This window comes from Paracoccidioides lutzii, assembly GCF_000150705.2.
Source record: "Paracoccidioides lutzii Pb01 unplaced genomic scaffold supercont2.1, whole genome shotgun sequence".
NCBI lineage: Eukaryota > Fungi > Ascomycota > Eurotiomycetes > Onygenales > Ajellomycetaceae > Paracoccidioides > Paracoccidioides lutzii.
In genome coordinates this window covers 682,781-697,149 of record NW_015440947.1, presented here as the reverse complement: position 1 = coordinate 697,149, position 14,369 = coordinate 682,781, and the positions used below count along the sequence as shown (strand labels likewise).

The 14,369-nt window shown below is 48.4% G+C and overlaps 5 protein-coding genes across 5 annotated transcripts in view; all 5 read right to left on the bottom strand.

Moving 5' to 3' along the window:
- Positions 1 to 642, bottom strand: part of PAAG_11066 (hypothetical protein) — a gene marked incomplete at both ends in the record, with an annotated part of 1,650 nt that extends 1,008 nt beyond the window's left edge. Inside the window, 2 exons of the mRNA XM_015846774.1 lie at positions 162 to 425; positions 563 to 642. Of these exons, the coding sequence (XP_015703578.1) occupies positions 162 to 425; positions 563 to 642 (344 nt within the window). The remainder of the gene's footprint in view (positions 1 to 161; positions 426 to 562) is intronic.
- A 1,306-nt stretch (positions 643 to 1,948) lies between these two features.
- On the bottom strand, positions 1,949 to 3,747 carry PAAG_00185 (hypothetical protein; the record flags this gene model as incomplete). The annotated part of the gene is made up of 3 exons (XM_015843931.1): positions 1,949 to 2,811; positions 2,962 to 3,259; positions 3,439 to 3,747. The coding sequence occupies 3 exons, from the start codon at positions 3,745 to 3,747 to the stop codon at positions 1,949 to 1,951; spliced, it is 1,470 nt and encodes a 489-aa protein (XP_015700266.1).
- Positions 3,748 to 5,527: 1,780 nt separating this feature from the next.
- Positions 5,528 to 6,778, bottom strand: PAAG_00184 (hypothetical protein; the record flags this gene model as incomplete). The annotated part of the gene is made up of 4 exons (XM_002797599.2): positions 5,528 to 6,114; positions 6,189 to 6,412; positions 6,671 to 6,688; positions 6,759 to 6,778. The coding sequence occupies 4 exons, from the start codon at positions 6,776 to 6,778 to the stop codon at positions 5,528 to 5,530; spliced, it is 849 nt and encodes a 282-aa protein (XP_002797645.2).
- Positions 6,779 to 8,164: 1,386 nt separating this feature from the next.
- Positions 8,165 to 9,214, bottom strand: PAAG_00183 (hypothetical protein; the record flags this gene model as incomplete). The annotated part of the gene is made up of 1 exon (XM_002797598.1): positions 8,165 to 9,214. The coding sequence occupies one exon, from the start codon at positions 9,212 to 9,214 to the stop codon at positions 8,165 to 8,167; it is 1,050 nt and encodes a 349-aa protein (XP_002797644.1).
- Positions 9,215 to 11,658: 2,444 nt separating this feature from the next.
- PAAG_00182 (cell division control protein) lies at positions 11,659 to 13,369 on the bottom strand (the record flags this gene model as incomplete). The annotated part of the gene is made up of 3 exons (XM_002797597.1): positions 11,659 to 12,294; positions 12,360 to 12,826; positions 12,907 to 13,369. The coding sequence occupies 3 exons, from the start codon at positions 13,367 to 13,369 to the stop codon at positions 11,659 to 11,661; spliced, it is 1,566 nt and encodes a 521-aa protein (XP_002797643.1).
- Between the last annotated feature and the right edge of the window lie 1,000 nt (positions 13,370 to 14,369).

Sequence of the window (14,369 nt, the reverse complement as noted above, 5' to 3'; positions counted from 1 at the left end):
AGTAGGAGGAGTAGTCGTAGTAGTAGTAGTAGTAAGAGTAAGAGTAGTAGTAGTAGTAGTAGTAGTAGGAGGAGGAGGAGGAGGAGGAGGAGGAGGAGGAGGAGGAGCGGTTGTTGTGATATACATGCATCGATGATGAGACAGAAGGGGGAGCAACGCACGAGGCACCGGTTTCCTGTTTTGGCTTGACTGTCCGCCGGGCGCGGGTGGACGGGGCAGTTCTTTCCCTTCTGGCATCGTCGCCGGAAGTGGCAGGCTCGGTCTTGGGCTCTCTGTCCCGCTTGGCGGGCGAGGCGCGTGACTGGGCCTGCGACAGGCGGCGGTAGTAGTCAGCCAGCCTGTGCTCGCCCGACAGCGAGGCCCGGTTGGCGGCGAGGTGGTCGTCCAGCGCCGCCTCCAGCTCCGTCTTCTTGTAGTCCCCGTAGCTGCGTGGGAGGAAAGGCAGGCAGGCAGGCAGGCAGGCCTCCTGTTAGCAGGTGTTGTGTGCGGGCTCGTGGCAATGATGCGCGCGCAAACAGAGACACGGAAAGAGGAGGAGGAGGAGGGGGGGGGGTTAACGTACTCCTGCAGGTTGGAGATCTCGGCCAGGAGGACGAGGTCACTCTTGCGCAGGCCGCGCAGGTAGGGTAACGCGGGTGACATGATGGGGTGTTGCTGCTGTACTGCACTGTTGATGGAATAATCTGTGTCGCGTAGAGAATGCGATTGTATCTAGTTAAGGGGTGGGTGGGGGGTGGGGGGGGAAGAGCTGTAGCTGTATATCCAATGCAGAGGGTAAAGGTGTGTGGGTTGTGGGTGTGGTGTGTGGGTGTGGGTGTGTGGGGTGTGGTGTTGTGGTGTTGTGGTGTTGTGGGTTGTGGGTTGTGGTGTTGTGGGTTGTGGTGTTGTGGGTTGTGGTGTTGTGGGTTGTGGTGTTGTGGGTTGTGGTGTTGTGGGTTGTGGTGTTGTGGGCGTGGATGACGCGAGATGGTGGAGTGGAGGAGAGAAAAGGACGAGAGGCGAAGAAGGGAGTGTTGTTGGTGGAAGGTCTGGAGTTTGCCGGGAAAAGTTGGACTTGGTTGCTGCGCTTGTGCCTGTTGGCGCCTGTTGTTTGTTGTTTACTCTGCTCCACTAGCGTGTTTTCGTCCCGGCCCTCGTTTGTTGTTTGTTTACCCGCTGGTTCTTTGATCCGTGGAAGAGCTGCACCCGCACCGCAGAGGACGTTTAAGAGACTGAATCTCTTTCTTGAGCAGCGCAGCAGAGGCGACTCTATTTTCCACAGGGGGGTGGGTCCTTCTGTTGGAGATCGTCTCCGGGGAAAACAGATATAAATGGAATGTGATGCGATTACATGCTCTGTAATGGAGATGAGTAATTGCACGTTTTTTCTTTTCTTCTCCTGCTTCAGGCGACTAGTGACGCCCTGAGCCTTGGTTAATTAAAAGCTTCGAGTTCCATGTAGTAGTGATCTGGAATTTAGTGAAGTTAACGAGGTTACATACAGTGCGGTTCTGTACATATCTGCTGGATATTGATTGCTACGCGTCAATCATCTGTGAATTAGTTTTTATACCAGAGTCGTTTCATACCCAACATCCCCCATCCAACACATGTATATAGAGAAGCATCACCGGTCCCGTCGTTCTGTACAGGCCAATATACCTAGAATAATAGAAGGATGTGGGAAAAGAACCAAGAAAAGAACCAAGAAATACCTGCAACACAAAAAGAGAAGAATTTTTAAAAATGGGGAAGAAATGGTATATAAACCAGAAACAGAGAAAATAAAAAATAAAAAATAAAAAATAAAAAATAAAAAATAAAAAATAAAAAAAAAAAAAAAAAAAAAAAAAAACGCCTTTCTATGCCAAAATGACACATTATCCCTGGACCCTGAACATCCAGAATCAAAACCCCAGAAAAAAAAAAACAGGGCGCCACATGGGAAAACCAACCAGAAGCCATTGCATCAAAGCTTTAACCCCCCACCACCCAACTCCTCCTCCTCCTGCTGTCGCCGCTGTTGCCGATGTGTATCCAGCTTCCTCAGCAGATACTGATACAGCACCAACATCGTCCCGCTCTGCACACTCGTCCACAAGAACCGCGGCCCAACACCACGGAACCACCCCACAAGACCTTCGGTCTGGTATATCAACTTCAACCCTGTAAAGACAGATGAGGTGTCCAGCACCGCCGCGCCGGGTTTTAAGGTATAGGTCGATGGGGAGGATGTCGATATCGATCTGCATTGGACGTTCTTCGTCCCCGTCGCGGTTGGTGGTGGCAGTGTCGATCTGCCAGGCTCAGGTAGTTTCGTCGTCGTCGTCGTCGTCGTCGTAGTAGTAGTAGTAGTAGTAGTATGTTTCCCAGCACCTGCGCCTGCACCTGCAGCGGACGAAGACGACGATGACGACGTCGGAACCCCCAAACTCTCCGGACTCAGCTGCGTCTGCGTCCTCGTCTTGACAACATCAAGCGGACAAGTGATAATTCCCGCCATCCCCCCGGCCGTCGTCGCCGTTAAAATCTCCAACGGCAACCCAATCTCCCGACTACCAACCCACTGCTTCGCGAGTTTCTGCTCCTTCTCGTAGAACGCAAATTGCAGCGCGGAGAAAGGCAGGTCGCGACATAATGTCGCTTTGTAGCCGGAAAACAACGTCCCGAAACCTTCATCGCGCACGATTGTGCGGAATGCGTCGATAGTGCCTCGGTAGTTATACCCGGAGCGGAAGAAGGGGTTGTTATAGCGGCCCTGGAGCTGTTGCCGCGTTTTTAGGACTTCGGAGGGTACGTAGACAACGGAGGCGGCGAGGTCGGCAATGAATCCTTTATTATATATAGATATAGATATATTTTGTTAGGCGGACATATCAAGAGGCCCAAGGACACTTCAATTGAAATTTCCAGAGAGCATGAAAGGGGAGGGGAAATAAATAAATAAATAAATAAATAAATAAACCAAAATTGTCCACCTACCGCTAGAAAGATACGACAACGACGGATTAACCCCAGCATCCAACATGTTCCTCTTACTCCATTCATACATTCCAAAAAATATAACCGTCCCCGGAAACGACCCCAGCAACGCCGGTACCACACCGCTATACAATCCCCTCCGGATCCCCTCCTGGCGCAGAATGGTCACATACGACGAGGACATGGATGTGTACCTGGGCGGGATGTGCGGGTCGCCTTGCTGTCGTGTCTTGACCGTGTCGAGGGAGTGCATGAGCATGTCGCCGCTTGTCCCGCCTATGCCACCCGCAAGCATTGACTGGAAGAAAGAAGAGCGAAAGAAAAAAAGAAAAAAAAGTTAGCACCGGGGGGTGGGGAAGAAAAGAAAGGAAAAGAAAAGAAAAGAAAAGAAAAGAAAAAAAAATTGAAGTTGCAGCTTTTAGTCCATCCTTTTCAGCCTCTTTCCACCTCACTGTCTCATAGATCGCATATACATACGTATGAATACGGCGGCCGCGCAGCCTCTACATCCACACCAGCATTAACACCCGCATTGGGATGCGCAACCTCATCCCTCCCCATCACCCTTGCTCGCTTACGGCTCTTCTCCACCGCAGACTCCGTCTCCGTCTGAATTACCATCGCAGCATGTTCCCGGCTGTTGTCGTCGTCGCTGTGAATGGTGGTGGTGGTGGTGGAAGCAGCGGAGTTCGAAGGAGAAGAAGGAGAAGAAGCAGGTGCTGGCGAAGATGATGCGCCCGCGGAGAAAAATCCAGAAGACATCCACGAATCCGTATTCTGGCTCATCGCCGCGCACCCCTCGCCGTCTGCTTTTATTGTTATGAAAGGACAATCGCGATCCTTCGGTCGAGTGAATTTTGTATATTTTGGGTTTTGCGTCGCTTGGAGACTTTTTCTTCGCTTTTCCGATTCCTCTTGTATATTACCGGGCGAACTCAGGGTAACGTCTTTGTGTGTATGTGTATGTGTAATGGGTATATCTACAAACCCCTCTATCCTCTTCTCTCCATTGATTCTCCAGATTGGAGGTATCTCGTGAGCGGAGGGTGAGTATATCTCAAACGAAAGCAGGGGAAAAGCAGAGCAAGCAAAATAGCCTAGCAACTTCGAAACGAGAGAGGGACAGACATGGCCATGCTTGATTTGCTTTTCTGCGCTTTCAAACCATCGTATATTTCAATGTGTACCGAGGGGAGTAGGTGGGCTGACGTTGTCGGACACCTTGAGTAAATGAGGGTCGTGTAAGGCACGCTGGCGGTCTGGAGATTGACAAGTAGTTATCTGTATCCATTTTTTTTTTTTTTTTACCTGCTTTGGCGTTCGGGCGGGCTGAAACCCTAAAATTTGGATTGGTCGGCGGAATGTTGATCCGGGGCGGATGAGATATAACTGGGGAATTGAACCTAAGTCGGTTCAACCGACATTGAATATTTACTCAACTGTTGAAATAAGGGAGTTTTCCCCACTGTCATGCATTGCTCACGTTGGATAGGGCTACTTGGATACACCGCAGACTGTGGGCGGGTAAGGGGAGAAATAATAGAGCTCCATACAGCAGACCGCATATCAACTGGTCGTCTGGCCGGTCGTTGCGGGGTCTGTCGCAGAGCACATAACGCCCTCTGCCCAGTTATTGATCCACACATACATCAAAGACAGAGATGATTTAGCGGGAAAATGGAAAAATAAAAATTGGAAAAGTAAAAAAGTGCGGGACGAAAAATCATAAGGGGATAGGTCATAATTTTTTGGCATCGAAGTAAGAGAGTAGAGAGAAACTCGCTATTCATGGAGAAGAAGAGGGAGCAACCCGCTGATCAAAATGAGGAGAGCTACAAATGGGAATCAAGCATTACATGTAGGAGATAGGAGGACGTCAAAAGTTACCACCGAAAAATAAAGAGGAAAGAGAAACAAACATATAATAGTATAGATAAACAAAGCTCCTTTCATCTTCATCTTCAACTTCGTCAGAAAAAAATCAACAATCAGAGCAAAACCAAGGGTAAGGATGGTCAGGTCAACAAAACATTCAAAACACAAGTTAACAACTTATAGCAGCAGAAAAGACGTAGATGAGAATGCCTAAAAGTACAGACCCATTATGTTCTTTTGTGGGGGAAAAAAACAAGATTCACCTACCACCGCACCAAATTGAAGCGGAAATGGTAGCCTCCTTTCCTCCTTCAACCCCTTACTCCCATCCTCAACTAACCTAGGTATATTTATGTTCACCGCGGTCACTTGAAAAAGTTGCCTCTCCTTCCTCCCAATCCGAAAAGAATAATGCATTTGTAGGCGGGGATGAATGCACAATCGGCCTCCATCCTGAAGAATGATATCTAAGATTCCCCCCCCTTTCCCCCGGACCGGGCGAGATACCAACACAAGACGGTTCTCGATAGAGCTTTTCCACACCCAACCTTTCTCTCCATGGTTGTCGTCATCGTAGCATTGTCAAGTTCTTGTTTCCAGATCAGTCGGCCTCCATTCCCAGTCCCTCCCGACCCAAAAAAAAAAAAAAAAAAAAACCCAACAAACAATTAAAATCCCTCTCCCCGCAACCCTATTGTGGCTTCTTCCCACCCGCAGCAGCCCCCTGATAACCATAGCCACCCATATACCTCCTTAGATCCGTAGCCTCATACGCCCTCCTGACCACCACCTGGAAAATCTCCCACCCCTGCCTAACCTGCGGGGGTGTATTCTGATGACTAACCGCCGCATCAACCCGCGCAGTCGCGTGGGCGACAGTCCCCTGTACAAACGAGCTCTGCGCATACCGCGACCTGTAGAACACGAAGTAGATGGCCAAGAGCACCCAGCTGCCGCTGGAGAACGTCAGTGCACTGCCAACCAGGCGGAAGAGAAGGGCCATTTCAAAAGCGGCGACAAGGCCCATGCTGGCGTCGTAGTAGCGTTTGACGAAGCGGCCGATGCTTTCGGCTAGAGGTGATTGTTTTGGTGCGCTAGTGTGGCGGCCAGAGGGGGAGGCGGAGGGGGATGCGGCTGATGAGGTGGCGGGTTTGGAAGGTTGGAGGGTTGGGATTAGATAGGTGCGGGTGTAGGTTGCGACGTGGAAGACAGAGTAAATTGCGAAGGGGAGGAGGGCGATGGGGATTTGGCGGGAGTACAGCCAGACGAGGGCCATGACTGATTTGGGTCATTGTTAGCTTGTTTTGTGTGTTTTATATAGAGATATATATTGGGGGGAAAGCAGCACTTACTCAAGTACTGGACATTCTCGTCACTGGCCAACCTTATGGCGGTGGCGGGTATGGATCCTCCCAGACGTCCGCGAGCGATATAGGCTTTGTAAACGACGATGCCGTATGTAACTGCAGCAGCTACGAATGCCAGACGGTATGAGGTTCTGGCCATGCCAGAAAAGTAGTTGAAGGTGACATAGGAGATGAAGTATCGGAAGACAGCAAGGATTAAGGTCAAGTGTCTAATATCCAAATATGTCAGTTAGCAACAAGAGCGAGCAGTTGTGCGCATACATGTTTGTCATTCTTGTGTCGCAAAATTGATATATCATCACACTCAAGACCAAAATGTGTGGTGATGGGTGACGATTCACTCCACCTTGTGCTTATCTCTCCGCATAGTATTATTCTCTTTACACAGCATATCAAAGACGACTAGGGGGAATTATCAGAGGAGAATTTAATGCTCTCTCCGTCATCGTATTGGAATCAGAACTTACCCGAGAAACCAACCGAACCTGCGAATACAAGAATTAGCATGCCACATTCCTCGATCATATATATATCATGCATTACAAGAACACGTACTGCAAAGTCTGGGCGAGCATCTTTAGACGCTCGCCCAAGGGCAGAGTGGCAGGAGGCGGAGGGGCCATTTGCTGCTTTTCAACAGGCGGTCAACGGATTTCTCAGTGTTGAGGGCCAGCTGTCTGTGGGGAATGTTGTTGTAGTTGTGTTGTGTGTATGCTGTTGTGATGCTTGGATGTTGAAGCGTAACGGGAGAGAAGGAAAGCAGAGACCACCGACCCCTAGATCGCCCGGGATATACGGAGAAATGGCCTAGGGAGATCGTGGGAGGGGGAGCAGGCTGCAGGATTATCTTTCACTTCTTCCTCTGCGTTGCTTGTGTGTGCGGTGTGTGCGAGATCAAGCGTTGGACTCAGGCCGGCTTGTTGGTAGGTTTGTGCCTTGCCTTGTTTTTGGCTTGGGCTGGCAGGTTGGCTCCAGTCAATCGGGTGTTGTATCGTCAGTACGGGACTTTGCGAGGGCGGTAAAAACGGCAGCGTAATGTGCGGACGGTATCAATCGTGTCAAGAACCCCCCTCGTGTTGGGCCAGGGTTTGCTGAGGGAGAGAAGGCAGGTCAGGGATTACATGACGGTACATCCCATGGATACGTAATGATACTACTGGTCGTAGCTACGCCGTATTGCTTGTTACAAACGTTCAGCCGGCCACAGAATGCGGTCATGTGACATGGGTAAACTTCTTCATCTCAACTTCAATTCTTTAATGACATCAACAACCCGAGACAGCAAAACTCAATGCCAACAGACCCCGGATGTCAGGACGATTTCGACACAAGTAAACGTATTGTCCTCTGCACACCGGCACTTCCCACGTCCCGGATGTTAAAGGCCCGTTTCATTTGAAAAGCCTTCATGATATTCTTCCAGCTTCTCGACGGAGTTGATCCAAAGTTTGTCAGTCTCCTGAGAAAGCTATACCGCTAGCATTGGAGCCACGGAACCCATTGCATTTAATTGTTGCTGGTTATTCTCAAATGCAGCATACACTTTTCCTTTGAAGCAAACTGTCATCTACCATTTTGGTAATCATTGATCATTCGATGGTGCTTCTTGCTGGTCTATACAATCCCTGTATAGCGAGCACGCACTCTCTTAACCCCTGAATTGCGCTTATTCTCTGTCCATGTTTAATGCTCCTTAATGACAAGTATATATTGTTTCTTGAGCACAAATTTTATACCTTTTCGATGTATAAAATAAAATGTTTATTCCATTAGGGTAAACTCGTCATATATTCACTCCTTTTATTCCCAACTCCCAGATCAAATCTCACCCAGTCCAGTAGTGAATGGAAACACAAGAATCCCAAAATCCCAAAATCAAAAACAAAACAAAGCAAAGCAAAGGAAAAGGAACAAGAATCAGAAAAACAGTTAAAGAAAATGAAGAAAAAGCACAGCCATCTTCACTGCTCTGTCTTCGTCTTTCTCCGTCCAGTTCTCACCCACCCCTTCCACACTGTAATTAACCTTGGGGTTCTCAGTCCCCATCTCTTCTTCTCCAACCCCCCCGGGACCTTTGTGGGATCCTCTGAGCTCAGCGCGAACTTTGGGAACAACGCCCCCAATGCCCCGATGTGGTCCTCAAATGTCACTGGCGGTATCTGGGGAGACAGCGAAGACTCCTCGGTTTCGCTCTCCCTCCGCTCCCCTGGTTCCAGGATGCATTTCTGGGGCTCTTCACCTTCCCCACGCCCTCCCGTCCGCAGTTCCAACTCGGCCTCGAGCCCCGCCCTCAACCTCTGCGACTGACACCCCCCGCAAAGCCCCCGAACATGCCGCCCCTGAACCTTTATCTTAGCCACCTCCTCCACCGAACACCGAAACTCCGTCCCCCAAAAATCCACAATCTCCCAGTCCCCCTCCTCCACAGGGAACCCGGAAACGTCAACACCACGACCATCCCCACTAACTCCCCCAACCACATGGAAGCACTTCTGCACGCTGTCCCCCCTGATCCAGAACTTGCAGTGCCCGCACTCGAACCTGTGAATCGTATCAGGAATATCCCAGTCTCTATACACGCTCATCTCCTTCACCCCCTCTTCCTCTTCTTCCTCTTCCTCTCCCTCCTCCTCTCCCTCCTCCTCCCCCTTCCCTTTCACGCTCCCAATCCCAATCCGCCTCCCAATCGTCGCCATCAACCTCCTCAACCGCTCCTTGCTTATCCAGCTACTCTGCTCCCGCTCCTGCTCCCGCTCCTGCTCCCGATCATTCCCCCGCCCCTCCTCCGTCTCCACGCAATTCAAACACTTCCCCTCCACCCGCATAACCTTCTGCTTCCACTCGTCCATATCGCAACATCGCGACGGGCAGAAGCCAGATTCTTTGAGTTTGGACGGATCTGGTAACGGGGTGCCGTTGGGGCTCTGGCAGTAGCGCAGGCTGTACTTGAGGTGGCAGGGGACTGTGTGATGGCAGGCCTTGTAGTATTCGTGGGAGGTGTATTCACACATTGTTGCTTTGTTTGTTTTGCTTGTGGCATGGGGTGTTGGGTGGAGTTAACCGCAGTGGGAATATGTGGGTGGGTTTGAAGCAGGCTGGGCCGCACTGTGTTGCTTTGTCTGACATGTGATGTGAGGTGGATTTGAGATGATTTTTTTTTTTTTTGTTGATATTTTTCTCTCAAAAATAGAATTATAGAAGATTCTTCTGAAGAAGATTACATTTTACATTTTACTTTGATCACAGTTTTGTTTTGTTTCAGTATTTAGAGAGATGACACAAACATAAACAACATCAAAAAGTTGTTGAGAGATGGAATTTTTTTTTTCATTATATCTTCCTCTTCCTGCTTCATATTCACTGATGATGACGTATTTATCCAACCAACACAGGAATTAACTCTGAACCATTTGAATTAAAATAGCCAGTGACTATAATGTCCCCCTTATTCTTTGTCAGATATATTTCTTTCAAGAAAACCTTTTTTTTTTCTTCTTTCACATGAAAAAATACATCCCTTGGGACAATGCAGCTCAAAAAAAAAGGGGGGGACACACAACAGACAGACGTAGACCCCTTGCAAATCATGGAAGGATTCCCTCAAACAAACCCAATCAATCCACTTCGGAAAAAAAACAAGAACACCAGAAGACGAAAGATCTTAACCCCACTTCCCTTTCCTCTCAACCGGAGAACCCAACGTTCGTAATAATGCAGGCCGCTGTTGTGCGGCCATCGTAAAATAATAACTCCACCATGTCACGAAAGATCTAATAAAACAATGCCAATATGCTGCTTCCTCCCTGCCCTAGGCACTTATCAACAATGACTGAACATACCTACCATGACGCGTAGACGCCTACAATCAACATTTTCTGCACACCACTCCTAGTCTATGCAGTCGCTTACAGAATTCCATCTCATCACAATGAAATGTTTACATAACCGACAGTAGACCGAGAGTTATCTAAAACGAAAACAGGTCTTATTCGAAACTTATATTGATAGCGGAAGGTAACAGCAGGACGGGATTTAAAAACCTGCAAGTCAGGCAATAGGGAGAACACAGAGTGGGTGCAATAAGAAAAATTACACCTACGCATTATCTAGGTAGATACCGTAGGCTCCGCCAGACAAATTGGGATATTTAAAGGGCCAAACACGACAAGAAAGCAAAACGGACAAACGACAACTGACAACTTAGTATTAGAAAGACGAAGGGAAAATGAACAGGCAGCAACCGATAACGAGAGCATCTGCGTTTGAGAAGGGAAAAAAATAAAACAATGGGCAGAAATGGATGGGCACTTGAGACAACAGGCACTCTCGAAGGGATTAACTAGAGGTGAAATTAGCATCGAAGTAGAAAGCACGAAAAAGGATAACTAAAACTAATATAAACTAATCTCAATAAAAAGCTGAGATTAAAAATGACGAAAAAAAAAGGCAAGATTTATAGCTAGGATAGACAATACATGACAAGAAAGGCAGTTTTTCTTTTTATTCTTCTTTTTCCTTCCTTTTCAAACAGTAGAAAATGGGGGAAAAAAAAAAAAAAAAAATGTGAGAGAACGAGGAGAAAAGGCAACGGGCGGGCAGTTGATTCCGGAAACTGGCAACGCAGGGTAATATATAATATAATAAATACACTGCACCGAACCCAGGGCACGCCCGCACCAGCAGAGGGGACAAGGGATAAGTTGCTCTTCAAAAGAGGTAGCAAAACCACAAAATAGCTTTTTTAACAGTGCACGTTTTGAGGATGAACAATAATACCAACCTCCACATGAACATATCCTTTTCCTTTTTTTCGTGTGTGCGCGCAACCCCTCAAAATGGGGCAGGGGAAAAGTAGGAAGAAAAGGAAACGAACTCGCTCGACAAAAGAAAAGAAGTTGATCGATCGACAGGATATTAAGTGCGAGATGATATATAAGAAAAACGGTAGTCTCTTCTGGCTCCATCGGTTTCTATGACACAAGTGTTTTTAGTTAAAACAGCGACCCTAAGAAAATATGGAAGAGGGCAAAAATAAGGTTTCAAATGTCATTACAGAAACAAAATAAACGGTAAGGAGGTATAGATGAGAGAAGCAGAAAGGTGGAGAAAGAGAGGGAGAAGGTGGTACTAAATAAATAGGGAAGAAGAAAATGAGCGTACGAGTATCTGGGTGTAAGAGAGCCGAGCTTTATGAACGAAAAGAAGGAAAAAAAAAAAAAAAAAAAAAAAAAAAAAAGGGAAGAAAAAGAAGAAAAAGGCAGAGCTGAAAGAAAAGGTATTAGATGGGCAGCGCTGGAACCATGAGAGCGGGATGGGGACTCAAAAAGGGAGAAAAAGGTGGAATCAAATCAGAGGCAGAACAGAAAGCATTTGTCGTGTATCACAAGCAAACGTTCCATGTGGATCCAGAATATGCAGGCCCGGTCATGAGAGCGAACGAATCGACTTTACTGTACTAACGAAGAGAGAATCCCTTCCTCTTTATCTTATCCTCCAGGGGCCGCCCACTCTCAAGACGCGACTTCTTCTCCTCCAATTCCGCCCGCTGCCGCTCAAGCTGATCCTTCATCTCACGATGCCTTGCATAAAGCTCATCCTCGCTCTGTTTCAGCTTGCTTTCCTTCTCCTGCACCTTTTGTTGGAACACCATCTTCATCTCCACCTCCATCTTAGCAAGCTTCTGCTCGTGCAGAGTGCGTTCTTCCTCCTGCTTGACAGCAGGGTTGACTTCCTTGAACACGCTGGGGTCTTGCGCGACGCCCATCTGTGTAAGCTTGTCGGACCGGTAATTCTCGTACAAAGCGTTGTTTGTGTGCTCCTTGAGTTCTTCCATGTGGGTGCGGATAAGCATCTGGCGGAGCTTGACGAAGTCGCAGTGTTCCTCGTTGTCAACTTCGATGACGCCCCAGGGATAACGGCGACCTCTGACCTTGCCGCCTTCGCTGCTGGTAACTTCAGAGTTTGCTCCGACAACCGCAAAGGGAACCTTAGACATGATCTCCTGGTTTTCAGCAATGGTTTCTTCGTCATCAAGCTCGTAACGAGGCCCTTCGAATATTTGAATGGAATGATGTTGGATATCGGCGAGGATCTGGGTTACATGTCAGAATTGATCATCGGAAAGGAGGGGATTTGGAGCGTGTTGTAATCACATACCCTCTGCTTGAAAAGGGCAATTTCCTCGTCGGTCAATGTGTCAGCCTTGGCAATGACGGGAATGAGGTTGACCTTGGTATGCAATCGACGCATGACTTCAATGTCGAGAGGTTTCAGAGAGTGGCCGGTTGGCTGGATGAAGTAGACGCATGCATGGACGCGGTTATCCACGATATTCATGCGGTTAACCTTGTTCTCAGCTTCGAGGTAGGCATCAAATCGCTGTTCGATGTTCTCGACAATTGGGCGCCAGGAGTCATCGTTGTTAACAAAATCACCAAAACCTGGTGTGTCGACAACGGTAAGACGAAGGCGAACTCCATTCTCCTCAATGTCGGCGCTGATGGACTCGATGGCAACGGTTTTGGGAATAATGTCAAGGCTAGGGCCCTTGCGCTCCTTGGGGGGGTACAGGGATGTGTTGAACAGAGTGTTGACCAGAGTAGACTTTCCCAAGCCAGATTCACCTATATAAGAAGTGGGACGTTGAGCATGTGTGGGAAAAGCGGAGCCAAACAGTGGTTTAAGGAAACAAATATCTACATACCAACGACCATAACATTGAAGTTGAATCCTTTACGGACACTCTTGCGGTGCCATTGGTTTGGGAGATTGGCAAATCCAACGTAACCAGTCAATTTCCGACGGACGACGTTCCTCATGTCGCTGGCAGCTTGGGCAGCGGCCTTGGGATTCTTGGAAGTGACGGTTTGGGCAGCTCCCTGTCCCATTGGGTTGCTGCGTTCAACATACGGCGATTTTCCGGGTGTACTAGCTGCAGCCGGAGAGGGTCGCGTTGGAGCGGGGATACCGTTTGCGGCGGAGGCTGGTTTCATCATGTCAGTATTGTTTTCAAACTCGATGTTCTCTACGCTGTATATCCGAACAGGAGTGCAAAGTGCGATTGAGGGCCCTTGGAGCTTGGATATCTTCAAGTTCCGGGGGGTGGTATGGCCGCATATCTGGCACTCCTGTATTGGGGCGGCCACTCGAAACTTCCAATGGCCCATAGCAACAAGTTGATCCTCGTCACCGCCGCCCGCCCGGGGAGGGGTAAAGATAACAAAGCCACACGACAAAAGGAACACCGAACGCAACAGAGTCAATCACTGATTCAACAGACACGGGTATTATACAGACGCTGGAGGGAAGAACGAAACGACAAGACACGACACGACAACAAACAAAATGAGGCTTACCCATCTCGAGGGAGGTTTTCAATGGCAGAGAGAAACAGGCAGGAACAGATTGTAGTCGAAGGAGCGTAAACGAATCTGTGCAGGGTCACAACTTCCCGTTAGTACAAACACTCAGGACACGTAATAAGGGGGAAGGAGCCAAATCATCGGGATTAGTCAGGGGGGATGCCCGATGCAGCATGTATATTCTCTTCTTCAGTCTTCAACAGTCTATACATTTCTTGCTGAGCAATTCCAGCTCCCATTCAAGGGAGAAGAGAAGGAAAGGAGAGAAACTGAGAGACAGCAAGGGAGAGAGAAGAGAAGAGGACAGCTGCTTAAGGTTTCACCACCTTGCCGAGATTTTCTCAACACGGACCACGGTCTACAGAAGAATTGAGAAGAAATGAGCGGAGGGGTGGGATGGTAGTGGAGAGAGAGAACAGCACGAGATCAGGGCACTGTTCTGGACAAGACGAACGAAGAGGTTATAAATCCTGCTAGGTGTAATTAAAAGAAGGCGAAGTGGAACGACGGGAGATGGGAGACGTGGTGGACTCGAACGGGGATGGGGGTGGTGAAGTATGACGCGCCCCTTTCAGAAAAGGAGCAGGAGTCGAAGTCGCAAGTCGAAACCCTGAAGAAGTAGAAGAAGAAGGAGAAGAAGAAGAAGAAGAAGAAGAAGAAGAAGAAGAAGAAGAACAAGAAGAACAAGAACAAGGAGAAGGAGAAGAAGAAGAAGAAGAAGAAGAAGAAGAGAGAGAGCGAGAGATTGAGAGAAGGGAAAAAGAAAAATATGTCTCCAGACGGGGGGTGGAGTGCGCGGGTAGAG